General features: G+C 50.8%; 1 protein-coding gene across 1 annotated transcript in view; it reads left to right on the top strand.

Moving 5' to 3' along the window:
• The window catches only part of DSCAML1 (DS cell adhesion molecule like 1), a 366,671-nt gene that overhangs the window by 209,295 nt on the left and 143,190 nt on the right, over positions 1-14,186 (top strand). Inside the window, exons 12-14 of the mRNA XM_077839967.1 lie at positions 8,859-9,058; positions 9,990-10,086; positions 12,131-12,259. Of these exons, the coding sequence (XP_077696093.1) occupies positions 8,859-9,058; positions 9,990-10,086; positions 12,131-12,259 (426 nt within the window). The remainder of the gene's footprint in view (positions 1-8,858; positions 9,059-9,989; positions 10,087-12,130; positions 12,260-14,186) is intronic.

Here is a 14,186-nt window from a genome sequence, read left to right as displayed (position 1 = left end):
TGTAAAGCATCTGCCAGGCGGCCAAGCCCCACTCAGTGGCGGGAGCCTCTGTGGAGCCATTTCACAAGCCGGATCAGGTGACACCATGTCTTGACAACTGTCTAGTTTCTGAAATTGGTTTTCTCCCCTCAGCTCGCTCTCCGCCCCGCTCTCCGTCCCCTGGGAATGGTGCAGCACTTCATTGGTTAGATTGGCTTTCTCCTTCCCTAGGGGGCTCGTCATCCTGGAGAGAGGCCCAAACCGGTGAGAAGGCAGGGGAGCGAGAGAGAGAAAGGTCTCTTGAAGAGGGTGCACAGCCCTAGCCCTAGCCCAGCTCAAGGAGATTTGGTGCAGCGGGAAATCCTTTAGCTCCCTGTTTGATCCTCGGAGCGCCAATCCAGGCTGTGGGAAATTAGAATGTAAAATGTATGTGGTGTTGGTTTTGCTGCTTTCCCCTCTCCGGGCAGCACGCTGCTCTCCCGGGAACCCGGCAGCGCTGAGAAGTTGATATGTTTACATCCACTGGGCTGCTTTTAATCAAACATCAATAAGTGCATGTCAGCGAAGCAAAGCTTGCAACAGAGCTGCCCTCTGAGCCCGCTGCTCTCAGGGAAATGGGCTAATTGCTCAGCTGCAGAGCAGCCTTTCCCATGCCCCCTTTGCCCCCTTCCCCCCATCCTGCCCAGAGACTGGCTCTGGTGGTTTTGCTGGTTGGTCACTTTTCTGTAGAACCAATTTTGGATTTGCAGAGACCGGAATTCCGGGGTGGCCACATTCTGCCTGGGGAGGGGGCACGGGCCTGCAGGAGACAGGAAAGTGTGTGTGATAACTTGGTTAGGGCTCAGCAGCTGGGCACGCAGGGAGCACTGGCACTTGGCAGCCTGAGTTTGGCATGCTGTGAACAGCCTCCACGGCAGGCAGTGGAGAAACAGTTTGCACCAGCCCCTGCCAACTAAATGCGCAGCCTTTCCCCTCCTCTGCTCGGGCTGTGCAACCTGGATCTGAATTGCAAACAGCCTGAAGTTTGGGGTTATTTGTAAAGAGCTGGACCAACATCCCGAGGCCAGACGGAGGTTTGGACGTGGCTGCTGCTTCCTAATGAGCTGCGTCCAGGGTGCCAGTCCAGAGGTGGAGGCTGCTCATGGGATTCATGGACCCCCCTTCTCCCACAAAGTTTTGGGGGTGTGGTTCCAGGCTCATCTCTGCTCTGTGCACAGGGCTGTATGCTGGTACTGCTCCCCTGGCATTTAGCTCACACAAGCAGCGCCATGAAGGGGAAATCTGAAAGCTCAGTTGTGTGCCAGATCCTTCGGTGCCTGGTGCCTATTCTTTAAAAGTCCTTTTAAACTCTTGACCCTTTTTTTCTGCAGGGGCAGCTGCTAGGGAAGCTGGTGCAGGCTGGCTGGGCCATGAGGGCATCAGCGTGATGAGCGAGGTCTGGGCAGGTCAGCTGATGGCTGCAAAGTTCTGTTAGAAACAAAAGGCCAGCGCTGCCATGATGGGCTGTGGATGGGCAGAGGAGGCGGCAGCTGTGCACTTAGATAGTTCCTGGGGCTGCTCGGTGGGTGTGTCTCTCTCTGCGCTTGCTCTTTTGAGTCTTCCCGTTAACTGAACCACGGGGCCACCCGGGAGTGTGTGTCTGCGCAGAGATGTGCCAGAAGGCTGAGTGCAGCACAGCAGTCCCCAGAGGAGCAGGGTAACCAACGCAAGCACCAGTAACCACCGGAATCTCTGTCCTCTCTCTAAAGGTCACCTGTCTGCAGCAGGTAGCGCCTTGGCCGTTAACCCCTTTCAGGATGGCCCTGGCTTTGCCTCGCTCTGTTGTGCAACTGTTAAGTCTTTTCCAGTTGTTTCTCTTTGGGGGAGAGACACGCTTTAGGGGCAGCTCATCTCAGCACCGGGCTCATGCTGCCTAATCCACAGGACAGCAGTCACTGAGTCACTGGAAGCTTTGTGGGGTGAAGGCTGCCTTGAGATCCAAGAGTCTCCCTCTCCTATGCCCCATCTCACTGGTTCAGGGTGGTTTGAGCTCAGGGGGTGCAGGGAACTCATCCACCCCTAATCTTTTCTCCTCTTGGCTCTTGGAAGACCTATGTTTATCAGCTACACAATCCACACGTGGTGTGGCCAGCTGGAACCCAGACCTCCCGCTCCAAACGCAGCCCTCTACCCCTTGAGCCTCATTAGCTGCGCCGATGCTAGGATTCATAACTCTGTGAACCGCAGCTACTAGAGGGAGATACGAACTCCGTTCAGAAGAGGGTAATGGGGCTTCTGCAATGGCCAGTGATTAACATCTGTCTCCATTGCAGCTGGGCTATCTGCCCACCTCCTGAGAGGACTGTGACTCCAGGGGCAATTGGGCTGTTTCTGGAAGGATGGATGCAATGGAGGCAGGGGCCCAAGCAGGACTCGGGAGTGACCGTTGTCACTGAGTGACCCACCTCACAGCTGGGTGAGGCTGGTGACTAGCACCTGCTGGAATGAAGCATGAAATATGACACCACATTGAGCCCCTCTGCACAAAGAAATCCAGACTCACCACATGTAATGACCAGACTAGTTTACATGAATGTACTGACTAGTGTGTGAACACACCAGTGCTGTGGATTGGATGGAATCAGAACTGCCCAGTTGTGTGTCATGGGGCCTGTGCTGCTAAGAGATTCTCCTTTAGCCCGAGAGCTGTGGCAGCAGGTTCTGTTTCTAGTGGGGCCGTGAAGTTCCCTCTGGCCTGGCATGCAGCATCATGACAAACAGGAAGCCCAAGGTGGCTACAGATTTGTTACAGTGCTTTGCACTTCTGTAGCCCCTCAAATTCCAGGATCTCGGCGCCGTTCCCAAGGTCCCGGGAGGCAGGGAGGTGCTGCTGTCCCCCTTTCACGGACAGGGAACCTGGAGCACAGAGGGGGGAAGTCACCCGCCCAAGGTCACACAGGATATCAGTGTCAGACTGCAGCCTCTCAGCCCTGTGCTTTAGTCACTAGTCCGGCCATCCGCCCTCCCCCATGTAACACACACCTGCCATGACCCTTTTCCCTTTCTCCAGTCGCCACACAGCCAGCAGTTAACTGCACTAGGGGGCTGGCAGCCCTCCCAAGGTATGGAGCAGTGACCCAGGGAGGAGAGCTCTTGCACCAGTCTCTGAGCGCTCTCCTGTGCCCCCCTGCTTGGCTTCTGTGTCCCGCGGTGACTCACATGCTCCCTGGTGCTTGGGAACGGTCCTCCCCTTTCTCAGTTTCTTGCCATCCCTCCTCCCCTCCTGCTGCCCCCCAGCGTTTTGTCTGCCATCGCCATCGGAGCCACACTGCAAGACTCATGTCATTCATGTGTAAAGTTTTGTGTGGCCATGGCTCGCCTCGGGAGCGGAGTTTTTACAGGGTGCTTTGAAGACTTGTCACAAGGCAGAGACGTCCTTGCCAGCCGTCAGAAACAGTCCCCACCCCTCCGTGCCCATTCCCCCAAATCTGCTTTGCCTGCTCCACACCCCACTAGCACACGCAGCCAGAGAGGAAAGGTTTCTGTAGCTGTTAATTGAATTACATTGCCATAGAAAGCTGAGAAGTCGTAGCTCATTAAACTCTCTTGTGTCCCATTAGAACAGTGTGTGTTGCCTTTGCGGATTGTCATTATCATATATTACTGCGGGACTCAGCAGTGCTGTTTGTTTATGCATTACATTTTTTTTCCTGCTTACCCAGCCCTCCCCCACCCCCCCAAGCCTGTTTTTCCTGCATGGTATATACCGCTCTGGGGACTGTGAAGCTGCAGCCTTCCTCCCTTGCTGGATAAATGATGACTTTTTTAGTGAAAGCCAAATTTATTTTCCTAAAGCTGGATTAACTGCAGGCTCAGTCTGTGTCCGGGGCTCTGCGGTGTTTGTTTGTGCTTGCGAGGTGGATGAATGATGTTTACTACAGTCGTGCCATCCCTCACAGCAGGAAGGGGCACGTTGGGTAGGAGCTATCACAGCACGTGACAATGTTGGGTAGGGGGACTGCACGCAACTGGGGCTGATTGGTCAGTACGTTTCCTCAGCTGGGATTCTTGTACTTTTATTGCAATTGGAATGTGGTCTGGAGAGTCGGGCATCAGGCTGAGAGTCAGGAGAAGGGGGGTTCACTGTCCAGGTCTGCCCTTGGCTCATTGCGTGACCCAGGCCCAGTCACTGAACCTCCCTGGATGAGTGTTTCCTCCTCAGTGAAATGGGAGTGTAACCCTCCCTTGCATGGGTGCCATGGCAGTGGCTGCAGGGCAGTGTGCAAAGCCCGCTGGATGGAAGACGCTCTAGAGAGGCAAAACTTTTATTTAGTGTTGACAGTGTCCTGATTCTCTTGTGCTGTGAATGGAACCTGGGCACCAGCTGCGGGTGCACAAGCACCTGGAGTGTGGCAGGGCTGAGTGTATTTTATTAACTGGACCCTAAGTATTCTCAAAGGCTCTTTATTGGGAAGGCGTTATCATAGTGGGAGGCCTGCCAGCAGTTCCACTTTATTGTTCAGTCTCTGAGATGGCCATCACTTTCTGTAGCCAATTGCAATATCCAGCAAGTGTTAAATATACAAAGGACACAGGCCAGCGAGCTGAACTCCCATGCAGATTTGCATTCATAGTTCTGGGCCTGATCAAGACTATAAAGAAAAGATTCTGAGGTGCTGGAAGCAGGCCAGGCCAGTGGAAGGGCAGGGACTGAGTGGCCCCCCCCATCAGCGTGCAGATGCCCAGAGGGGCCGGGCTGACGCCCCTGTTTTCCAGGTTATTGCCAAGGAGCTGGCTGGCTTCCCCTTCCCAGTATTAGTGCAGACAACTCGTTTCTCCCAGAGGCTGGGTTCCCTTGTTAGATCCGCAATAGAGGTCTCCCTGCAGGATTGGGAGCCGGCAGATACCGGACACAGTGTTGGTATATAATATTCTAAATGCTGTTGATTACAAAACAAACCTTACTCACTCCACAGTCACACTCCAAACATACTATACCAGAGTCCAAAGGTCAGAATGGTCCTAATGGCCAGTCGAGATTCCTTCTGATCATAAGATGTGGGGAGCCAGTGAAAACCACATTTATATCCACACGGGGCTCTGGATCAATAAACGACTCTGATTTGCTGAAATCATAGGCATCCATTTATAGTCCATTCCATCGTGTCATCGGTTTTTTGCCTTTGTTTACTAGTCCTTCCACCCACACAATTCCAGAGACAATCCTGGGCGGGCCGCCATGATCCAAGGCATGCCATCTCCTCCATTTCTGACACAATTTTATATCAGTCCAGCTGGTGGTGTTTCCTTTTCTGCTGATTCTCTATATTTTTCTCAGAACATAACAGGATTGTTTTTCCACAAATAGTTCTAATAGTTCTTGACCTTAAGTTCTTGCTTCGGTTGCCAAGTTGCAATGCACATATCCATGTCAAGCATGCGTCATTCATACCAGGCCTCAATGACCTATAACATATTACATGGATATATGAATCACTGTGTGTGTGTGTGTGTGTGTGTATCTGTATATCCCAACAGCTTTGCTCTGCTGCTGGGTTGGGAGTTCCCAGGAGACACTGCCTGCAGCTTTGCTCTGCTGCTGGGCTGGGAGTTCCCAGGAGACACTGCCTGCAGCTTTGCTCTGCTGCTGGGCTGGGAGTTCCCAGGAGACACTGCCTGCAGCTTTGCTCTGCTGCTGGGCTGGGAGTTCCCAGGAGACACTGCCTGCAGCTTTGCTCTGCTGCTGGGCTGGGAGTTCCCAGGAGACACTGCCTGCAGCTTTGCTCTGCTGCTGGGCTGGGAGTTCCCAGGAGACACTGCCTGCAGCTTTGCTCTGCTGCTGGGCTGGGAGTTCCCAGGAGACACTGCCTGCTCCCCCTCACTTCTTGTCGCAGGAAGGACTGGAAGCCCCATGTGTCTCCAGAGGGGGGATGCTGAGCAGGCACTTGGAATTGCAGGGACCTTTGTTTGCTTCTCTGATGATTCCCACCTGGTCGCCCTCCGTGGGCTCAGGGACGACTCATCACTGTTTTAGGGTGCTCGCTGGCCAAAGCTGGCCTTTCTTTCGGAAGCTTGTCTTCTCTCTACAATGCCACACAGCTTCCCTGTTTTCTTTTACAGCAGTGACCTTTGTCGAACACAAAAGCTGGTTTATAACCTGCAGGCTTATTTTTTGCTCTCTCCTTGGTTATTTTTGGGGCAGGGGAAGGTGGCACTAGGAGTTCAGGAGACTACAGTATAAGAGAAATCTTGCCGGCATTTTCTTTCCAGCATGCCTCTGAATTTTTAGGTCCTTGTCCTCCACTGGGACTTTACTGTTTAGCTATTGTTACTGCACCGGCTGCAAGTTAGATGGTTTGCAGTGACCTAGGAGCACAGGGTCCCTGCCAGGGGGAGCTTGCAATCTGAGCTTGCATGAAACTATTCTCCCTTCTTTGCGTGGGAGACCTAGGAGCTGCCTGGGAGAGGACGTGCCAAAGTGGACTTGGAGCAGAGAGGAATATTGTGGTCCAGATGGCTGGGTCAGGGTGGGGGTGCGCTCCTGGCTGAGAGGTGTGCGAGGCAAAAGGCGCAGAGATGGCTGGAGGATGGGCAGTTACAATGATTAGCTATGGAGCAGGGAGGAAGACACAAGGAGATGGGAACAGGAGTGAGCAGGGTTGTGCGAGTCCTAGAGGGTCAGGACAGCCTTCTTTCAGCTGCCTGGCAGCCTGTTGTGTATGGTGTTGGTGTTGGCTCGGCTTCCAACAGCGCAGTGTCCACCATATCACAAGAGCTGTAATGCCCAGTCGCCATCTTTGCTGGCACATCTCGGAGCAAGGAGACTCCACCCCTTCTCCAGTCTTCCCTTCAGGCTGAAAGGAAATCAGGGCTGTGCGAGGCGGGTGGGAACCAAGGCCAAGACCTGTCCTGGCCAACTCGTATATCTCCAAGCCCCAGGAAAGCATTGTTGTTGTCCAGTGATGGTCAGAAACGTGATAGTTGGCCCTCAAAGCTTGAATGATACCCACCAGTAAATGGGTTCGCTCCAGCCTGTGCCAGGGCATACTGGGGCTGTCAGCTTTCCCAGGTAACCTTTTCCAGGTAACTTGCGTGAGGCGGGTGAAAGGATGGGGCAGCTGACCCCCGTGTGACCGCTAACCTGTGTATTGTAGGAAATGTCAGCTGAGCCAAGCCGTAGTTACTGGCTCAGTCTGTTCCTTTGTTGGAGTCGGTCAAGAGCTGCCCCTTTTAGCTGGGAAAGAGGCGCTAGGAAGTGAATGCCTTTCTTTTTATTGTATTTTATGTTAATATTCCGTATGGATATAAAAAAATCTCTGGCATCTGCAATGCAAAGCCTGACTTGTTGATGTAAAATCGTACTCTATATTCTGCCCAGGTTTATAGGAGTGAATTATGCAAATTTTTGATGGAAAAATATTCCTCCTCACATCCTTGAGTGTAAAACCTTAGTCAATAATTCATAGTTGTGTGTCTCAGACTGGAGGCTTTCTCTTCATTATAACTTGCACCTAGTTATTTGTCTTTCACATTTTATTGTGTATGCTGGTGTAATGCTATGCATTATAAAATTTATCTGCTTCATTATTTTATGATCCTGAGCTGTATAATGCAACAAAACTATTCTATTTCTGACTGCGTGGCCTATTGGCTGTATCTGCAGCTGATAAACTGCATTCGGCCACCTCACTGATGCCGTTTGTGGGATAAACTTTGAGCGTGCTGAGCAGGGAGTTGGGTGCGCCCTACCCACGTGCCTGGGGATTGAAGAATTGTCTTTAATTCTCCAAGTGCAGCAGTGGACATTAACCCCTGTGTGTCTCAGCGCATCCCCAGCACGAGGGAAATCTCAGACTGGTTTGAATGTGCTTAAAAACAATTAAATGTGCCTTGGTGGTGGTGGTGGTTTGTTGTGACTAGTAAGGAAGTTCCTCACTGTGTCGGTTAATGCAGAAGTGTATGTTCACTAACAGCTCCTAATTCTCTAGCTTTTCACCCCGTGGAGCACGGCTGGAATCTGTTTGGCCACGCATGTAACACGTCATGTTCTTGCTAACTTTTAGTGGGCACACAGTACAGAGTAAGGACAGCTAGCTGAGTACTGCAGTTAGCCAGGTCCTTTCATGACCCCCAGCGCCCTAGTGTCCAAGGGCCTTGCTGTGGGGAATGGGTTTTATCCTCGCGACTCCCCACAGAGGCAGGACAGTATTCTCACCGTTGTACAGCTGGAGAGATGAGATGTCAACATCTGTAGCTCAGCTGGGAGGTGAACCCAGATCTCTTGAGTCCCATCCACCGCCCTGCCCACTGGACCACCCTTCCTCACAGCCCCTCTTTAATGCCTGGCCAGTTGCTAGAGCTGGAGAGCAATGGTCATTAGGTATCTGATTATTGCTGGCTCCTATGGGGCTGGCGGCTCCAGCCACATCAGCTGCTGCTGTCCAGGGCACAGGGATGGTGAAGCCAACGACAGAGTGCAGACCTGTTCCTGGCTCATTTCAGCCTTGGAGCCCCATGGCCTGTGCCCTCTCTGGCCACAGAGCTCCCAGGCTAACTGAACAGTAATCCCCCCTCTTGTGGGCACAGCAGCTCCTGGGGACCCCGGCACTTGGCTCTGACGTGCTGGGCTGTGGGTGAATGACGACTCTCTGGGACAAGTATTGCAGCCTTTGGCAGGCAGCAGGGGGTCATGGCTGGTGGCTGGAGGATTGCTGACCTTAGCGCTCTGCAGCAAGTCTGCTCTGAAGGCCGCCAGTTTAGCCTTGGCCAGGTCGATTTGCTGTAGATGTGAGCGTCAGGACAGTGCAGTTGCTAAGTTCCCCAGGGTCTGTTCTGCCTCACACCTTAGCACGTGTCTCTGAAGCCTCTGCTACTGCACTCATTTCTCCCCCTCCTCTCAGTCCCAGCTATGATCACTTCCCACCCCAACACCACCATTGCGATCAAGGGCCAGATGAAGGAGCTGAATTGCACAGCCCGAGGGGAGCGGCCAATCATCATTCGCTGGGAGAAAGGCGACACCGTCATCGACCCCGACCGCAACATGAGATATGCCATTACCACCAAGGATAACAGTGACGAGGTCATTTCAACGCTCAAGGTGAGAGAGCTCTGGGTGAGATGTGCCAGCACTGAGGTCCATGAGTGGAGCGGTGGGTGCATTTCACACCCCCATGGGGTTTGATTACGTTTCTGATAACAAGGGGTCACCCTCCTCTTTCCATTTGCTGCTCCCATGACCTGTCTGTGCCGGGAACGGCCCGAGAGCTGTTAGGCTGCAAGTGCCTGGCATTACTCAGGCTTCTCTGTAAAAAGCATCTTCCCCCTTAGCCAGGGAAATTATGGGGAAATTGTTTTAATTTCTTATGAGAAATTTTTCAGTTTAATTGAAGGGGGGAAAAAAAACCCTCGAAAGATGATTATTGGGTTTGTGAGAAAGGGAAAATTTCCAATGAATGAATCTTTTTCCCTCGATTCATCCAAAGATGGAAACTTTCCAGCCCGCTCATGTGTGTGAGCTCCTCAGTCCTGGCTGCCGGGAGCCTGGGTGGCACAATTGTCACACCTGAAGAAGTAGCTCGGGTCCTTCTCTCCGGGCCTAGGGCTGAGCTTTCATTGAGTGGTGTTAGAGATTGGCAAGCTCATTTTGCCAGCACTTGAATCCACTAAAACCTAAGTTCAGAAATGTGCCTCGTATGGATGCTGCTGCTCTGAAGAGACTGCAGAAGAGCAGAGGGGAGAAAAGGAATCTAGACACTGGCCTCAGTTTGGGGTGGGAAGAGAGACCTTGCTTTAGGGTGCAGGCTCCGTAAGGCACGGATGGAGGGCACTTGGGTAGCTGCACCGTTAGCGTAACAGAGGGGAGAACTGGGCCCGTGTGTTTTCTGTTTAGTGTCTGTCACCAGCTGTACAGTTAGAGCGTTGTGCGAATAACAAGCACATCTCCCGCATTAAGGCACATTGTGCCCTCACTGTCACAACGGCAGCGAAATTCTGAAATGGCCTCATTTTCTCCCCTTGCATGTCCATAGCTTAAACCAGCCGACCGGGGGGACTCCGTCTTCTTTTCCTGCCATGCGATCAATTCTTACGGTGAAGATAGAGGATTGATCCAGCTCACTGTCCAAGGTACTTGTTTTCCACCTGCTAGGTAGAATCATAGAAATGTGAGTCTGGAAGGGACCGGGGGAGACCATCTAGTCCTTCCTCTGAGCTAAGGTAGTACCAGGTAAACCTAGACCATCCCTGACAAGTGTTTGTCTGACCTGTTCTTAAAAAGCTCCAGTGCCAGGGATTCCACACTCTGCCTTGGAAGCCGGTCCAGAGCTTAACTAGCCTTAGAGTTAGATGGTTTTTCCTAATATCTCACCTAAATCTCCCTGGCTGCAGATTAAGCCCATTTCTCCTTGTCCTGCCTTCAGTGGACATGAAGAACAACTAATCCCCGCCTTCTTTAGAACAGCCCTTAGTGTACTGGAAGACTGTTCTCAGGTCCCCCTCCTCAGTTGCCTTTTTTGCTCAAGGCCAAACATCCCCAGTTTTTTAACCTTTCCTCATAGCTCAGGTTTTCTAAACCTTTCATCATGTCTGTTGCTCTCCTGGAGACTCTCTCCAATTTGTCCACCTCTTTCTTAAAGAGAAACTGGACACCTGAGAGGAACCTGGGTCACCTGGGATGGATTCTTTGTCACTGGAAAATTTTAAATTAAGTTTAGATGTTTTTCTAAAAGATCTGCTCTAGTTCAAATAGGAGTCAATAGCAGAAGTCCTATGGCCTGTGCTTGCAGGAGGTCAGACTAGATGCTCACTGTGGTCCCTTGTGGCTTTATAGCCTAGGAATCTTTGACCCCACAGGGAAGAAGAGATCATGCCTGTTCAAGCAAGCATTTAATCATGTGCTCAAGTCCCATTTAGAGGAACTTAAGCCCGTGTTTAACGCATGTGCAAGTGCTTTCCTAAGTCATGGCCTGCGAAAGCATGTCGCAGAAAAGGTGCCACGTACGAGACCATGTGCAGTGCATGCAGGAAAGAGAGGGCACAAAGAGGGCTGCTTCTTACTCCACATGCCACTTACCCATGTGTCTTTGAGTCAGACCCGCTCACTTTGTACAAACCAGGCTTAATGTGTGTGAAGCCTGCACAACCGATACAGCTACAGGAGAGGGAGCTAGGTCTGGTCTGCCTTCAGCATCATCAACCAAATTGTCACCTAAATGGTGACTGCAAGATCTTCTGCCCTGAAATCCGTTGCAGGAGCCGACTTGTATTTTAAGGCCCAAACAAAAGGAAGTAACTATCCAACTTGCTTCCTCTGTGCGGGAAGGGAAGAATGTCACCATCAGGGTCCTGCACTTAGGACGGAAGAATCCAATGCACCGCTACAGACTAGGGACCGAATGGCTAGGCAGCAGTTCTGCGGAAAAGGACCTAGGGGTGACAGTGGACGAGAAGCTGGATATGAGTCAGCAGTGTGCCCTTGTTGCCAAGAAGGCCAATGGCATTTTGGGATGTATAAGTAGGGGCACAGCGAGCAGATCGAGGGACGTGATCGTCCCCCTCTATTCGACATTGGTGAGGCCTCATCTGGAGTACTGTGTCCAGTTTTGGGCCCCACACTACAAGAAGGATGTGGATAAATTGGAGAGAGTCCAGCGAAGGGCAACAAAAATGATTAGGGGTCTAGAACACATGACTTATGAGGAGAGGCTGAGGGAGCTGGGATTGTTTAGCCTGCAGAAGAGAAGAATGAGGGGGGATTTGATAGCTGCTTTCAACTACCTGAAAGGGGGTTCCAAAGAGGATGGCTCTAGACTGTTCTCAATGGTAGCAGATGACAGAACGAGGAGTAATGGTCTCAAGTTGCAGTGGGGGAGGTTTAGATTGGATATTAGGAAAAACTTTTTCACTAAGAGGGTGGTGAAACACTGGAATGCGTTGCCTAGGGAGGTGGTGGAATCTCCTTCCTTGGAAGTTTTTAAGGTCAGGCTTGACAAAGCCCTGGCTGGGATGATTTAACTGGGAATTGGTCCTGCTTCGAGCAGGGGGTTGGACTAGATGACCTTCAGGGGTCCCTTCCAACCCTGATATTCTATGATTCTATGATCAGGGGTGAAATCGTTTTCATATTTTTGGGAATGGTTTATTCACTTGGCCTCAACTTTTTCTCTCTAAGAGCCTCCTGACCCGCCAGAGCTGGAAATTCGCGAGGTGAAAGCCCGAAGCATGAACTTGCGTTGGACTCAGAGATTTGATGGAAACAGCATCATCACTGGGTTTGATATTGAATACAAGAATAAATCTGGTAGGTGATTGCATTTCCCCCCCACTATGTACGTATAATCTAGACTGAAACAAACGTGCTTCTCTGGAATTGTTATCCATAGATACAAATCTAAAACAGTGGAAGAAGACAATAGTCTGTGTGTCAACATAAGAGATCAAGTGTACTATGCTTGAGGAAGAATTTATAATTAGAGCTAGGAGGGAATCTTTCAACACCACGGTTTTTGTCAGAAAAAGCTGATTTGTCAGAACCAAAGCTTTTGGCAGGAAACGGTTGATTACGACAAATTTTTCAACTCAAAAAGTTTCTGAGGAAAAATGTTCTGAAGTTGTTGAAACATTAAATTTTGACATTTTTGTGAAGAATTCTGGTTTTCTGGTTCAAACTTACTTTTCGTTTCAAACTTTCAGCAAATTATAGTAAAAAAAAAATAGTCAAAATCAAAATGAAATGATCAAAGCAAAACATTGTGATTGGCCCCACCTAACCCTTTTTTGGAGGGGGGGTTGGTTTGCAAATATTTGTTATATTTTGATTTTTTTGGTCACTTCTGGGCAGGATTTTTTTTTTCAAAATCTCAAAATTGTTCATGGAATGGGAAACCTGTTCCATGCCCCTCCTGCCCCCCCAGCTCTACTTGGTACTGCCAGTGAGACCCGAACTGCTGGGAATTACCAGGGTAGTTTTTCTGTTTCCTGCTGTAATAGTGGAACAGAATTAAGTTTTGTGTAGAGCCTTCTGTTCCCAGCGCAGCAAGCTGGAGGCTGATTTTATTGTGACTTTGCAAATCAGTACATGCTCTGAAAGGGGCATTTTATAGCCCACGCCTACAAAGTTCTAAGCTCCCTCAGCTCCTACTGATTGCTGTGAGACTCCAGGGAGCTTAGCGCCTTGTAGAATTGAGTCTTAGCTTGTTCTCTTTCTGAGTGGCTGCTCTCGTTTATAAAGACTGCATTCATTGCCGTAGTAACGATTAATGCAGTAGTTCCAGATCCACAGAAGGAAAACCCTGTGGTAGGGAGAGGGACTAGATAAGTAACATAAGGCTCCCATTTTTAACAGCGAGGGTAATTAGTCATTGGAATAGCATCCCCGGGGGAAGGGCGGATTCGCCTTTGCGTGGAGTACCGAAATCAGGAGTGGAGCTCGTTCTCAGAGATGCTCTAGCTCAGCCAGGGGTTCTGGGCTGAATGCGGGAATCCCTGTTTGAGGGTCTCTGGCCAGTGCAGTGTTGGAGATCAGTGTGGATGATCATCATGGTCCCTTTGGGCCTTAATGTCTGTGAAGTTAGCTGGCCAGTTTGATCTTTTCACGTCCTAACCGCTGATGCTGCACAGAGACACACAGACTCATTAGTGTGGGGGGAAGGACTGTGGCCCCTCGTGCACCCTGCCACTGAAAGAGCTGGGGCTGGCTCCAGCCCCGCATGCTAAGCAGTGGCAGGGAGGGTGCTCGGTTCTGTCTCCCCACCCCAGTCTCTCTCGGGGAGAGGGATCTCCTTCTGGGACTCCTACTGTCACTTCCTCTGCCTCCTGAGGACAGGTGGGGCCATCCCAGGGAAGGGAGGGGATGCAGGCCTCGTCTGCGCATTCCTGCATGGTGTATAAAGGGAATATTCTGCATCCCAGTCCCTTTGATGAAGAAAGGAGAGAGCAGCATTAATGAAATATGTTAATTCATGTTAGATGGGAGCGTTTGAAAGGGAATATTAAAAGAAACAATATTTACAAACAGCCAAACCTGGAGTTATACAAAAGCAAGGAGGGAAAATCCTGGCATCTTGAAACATGGGAGCCAGATAAACAAAGGCCATAAGTAAACAATAAAATAGTCATCCTCAGCCTAGCTGTCTGAGCTGATGGAAATAGGCACTTTTCAGAGACGTCACAGCACCTTGCAGAACATTGGGTCGAATTGACCTGGAAATTCCTCTGCAGGGCCCATT

The sequence above is a fragment of the Eretmochelys imbricata genome, chromosome 22, assembly GCF_965152235.1.
Source record: "Eretmochelys imbricata isolate rEreImb1 chromosome 22, rEreImb1.hap1, whole genome shotgun sequence".
In the NCBI taxonomy this organism is placed as follows: Eukaryota; Metazoa; Chordata; order Testudines; family Cheloniidae; genus Eretmochelys; species Eretmochelys imbricata.
This window is presented reverse-complemented; position numbering and strand designations above follow the sequence as displayed.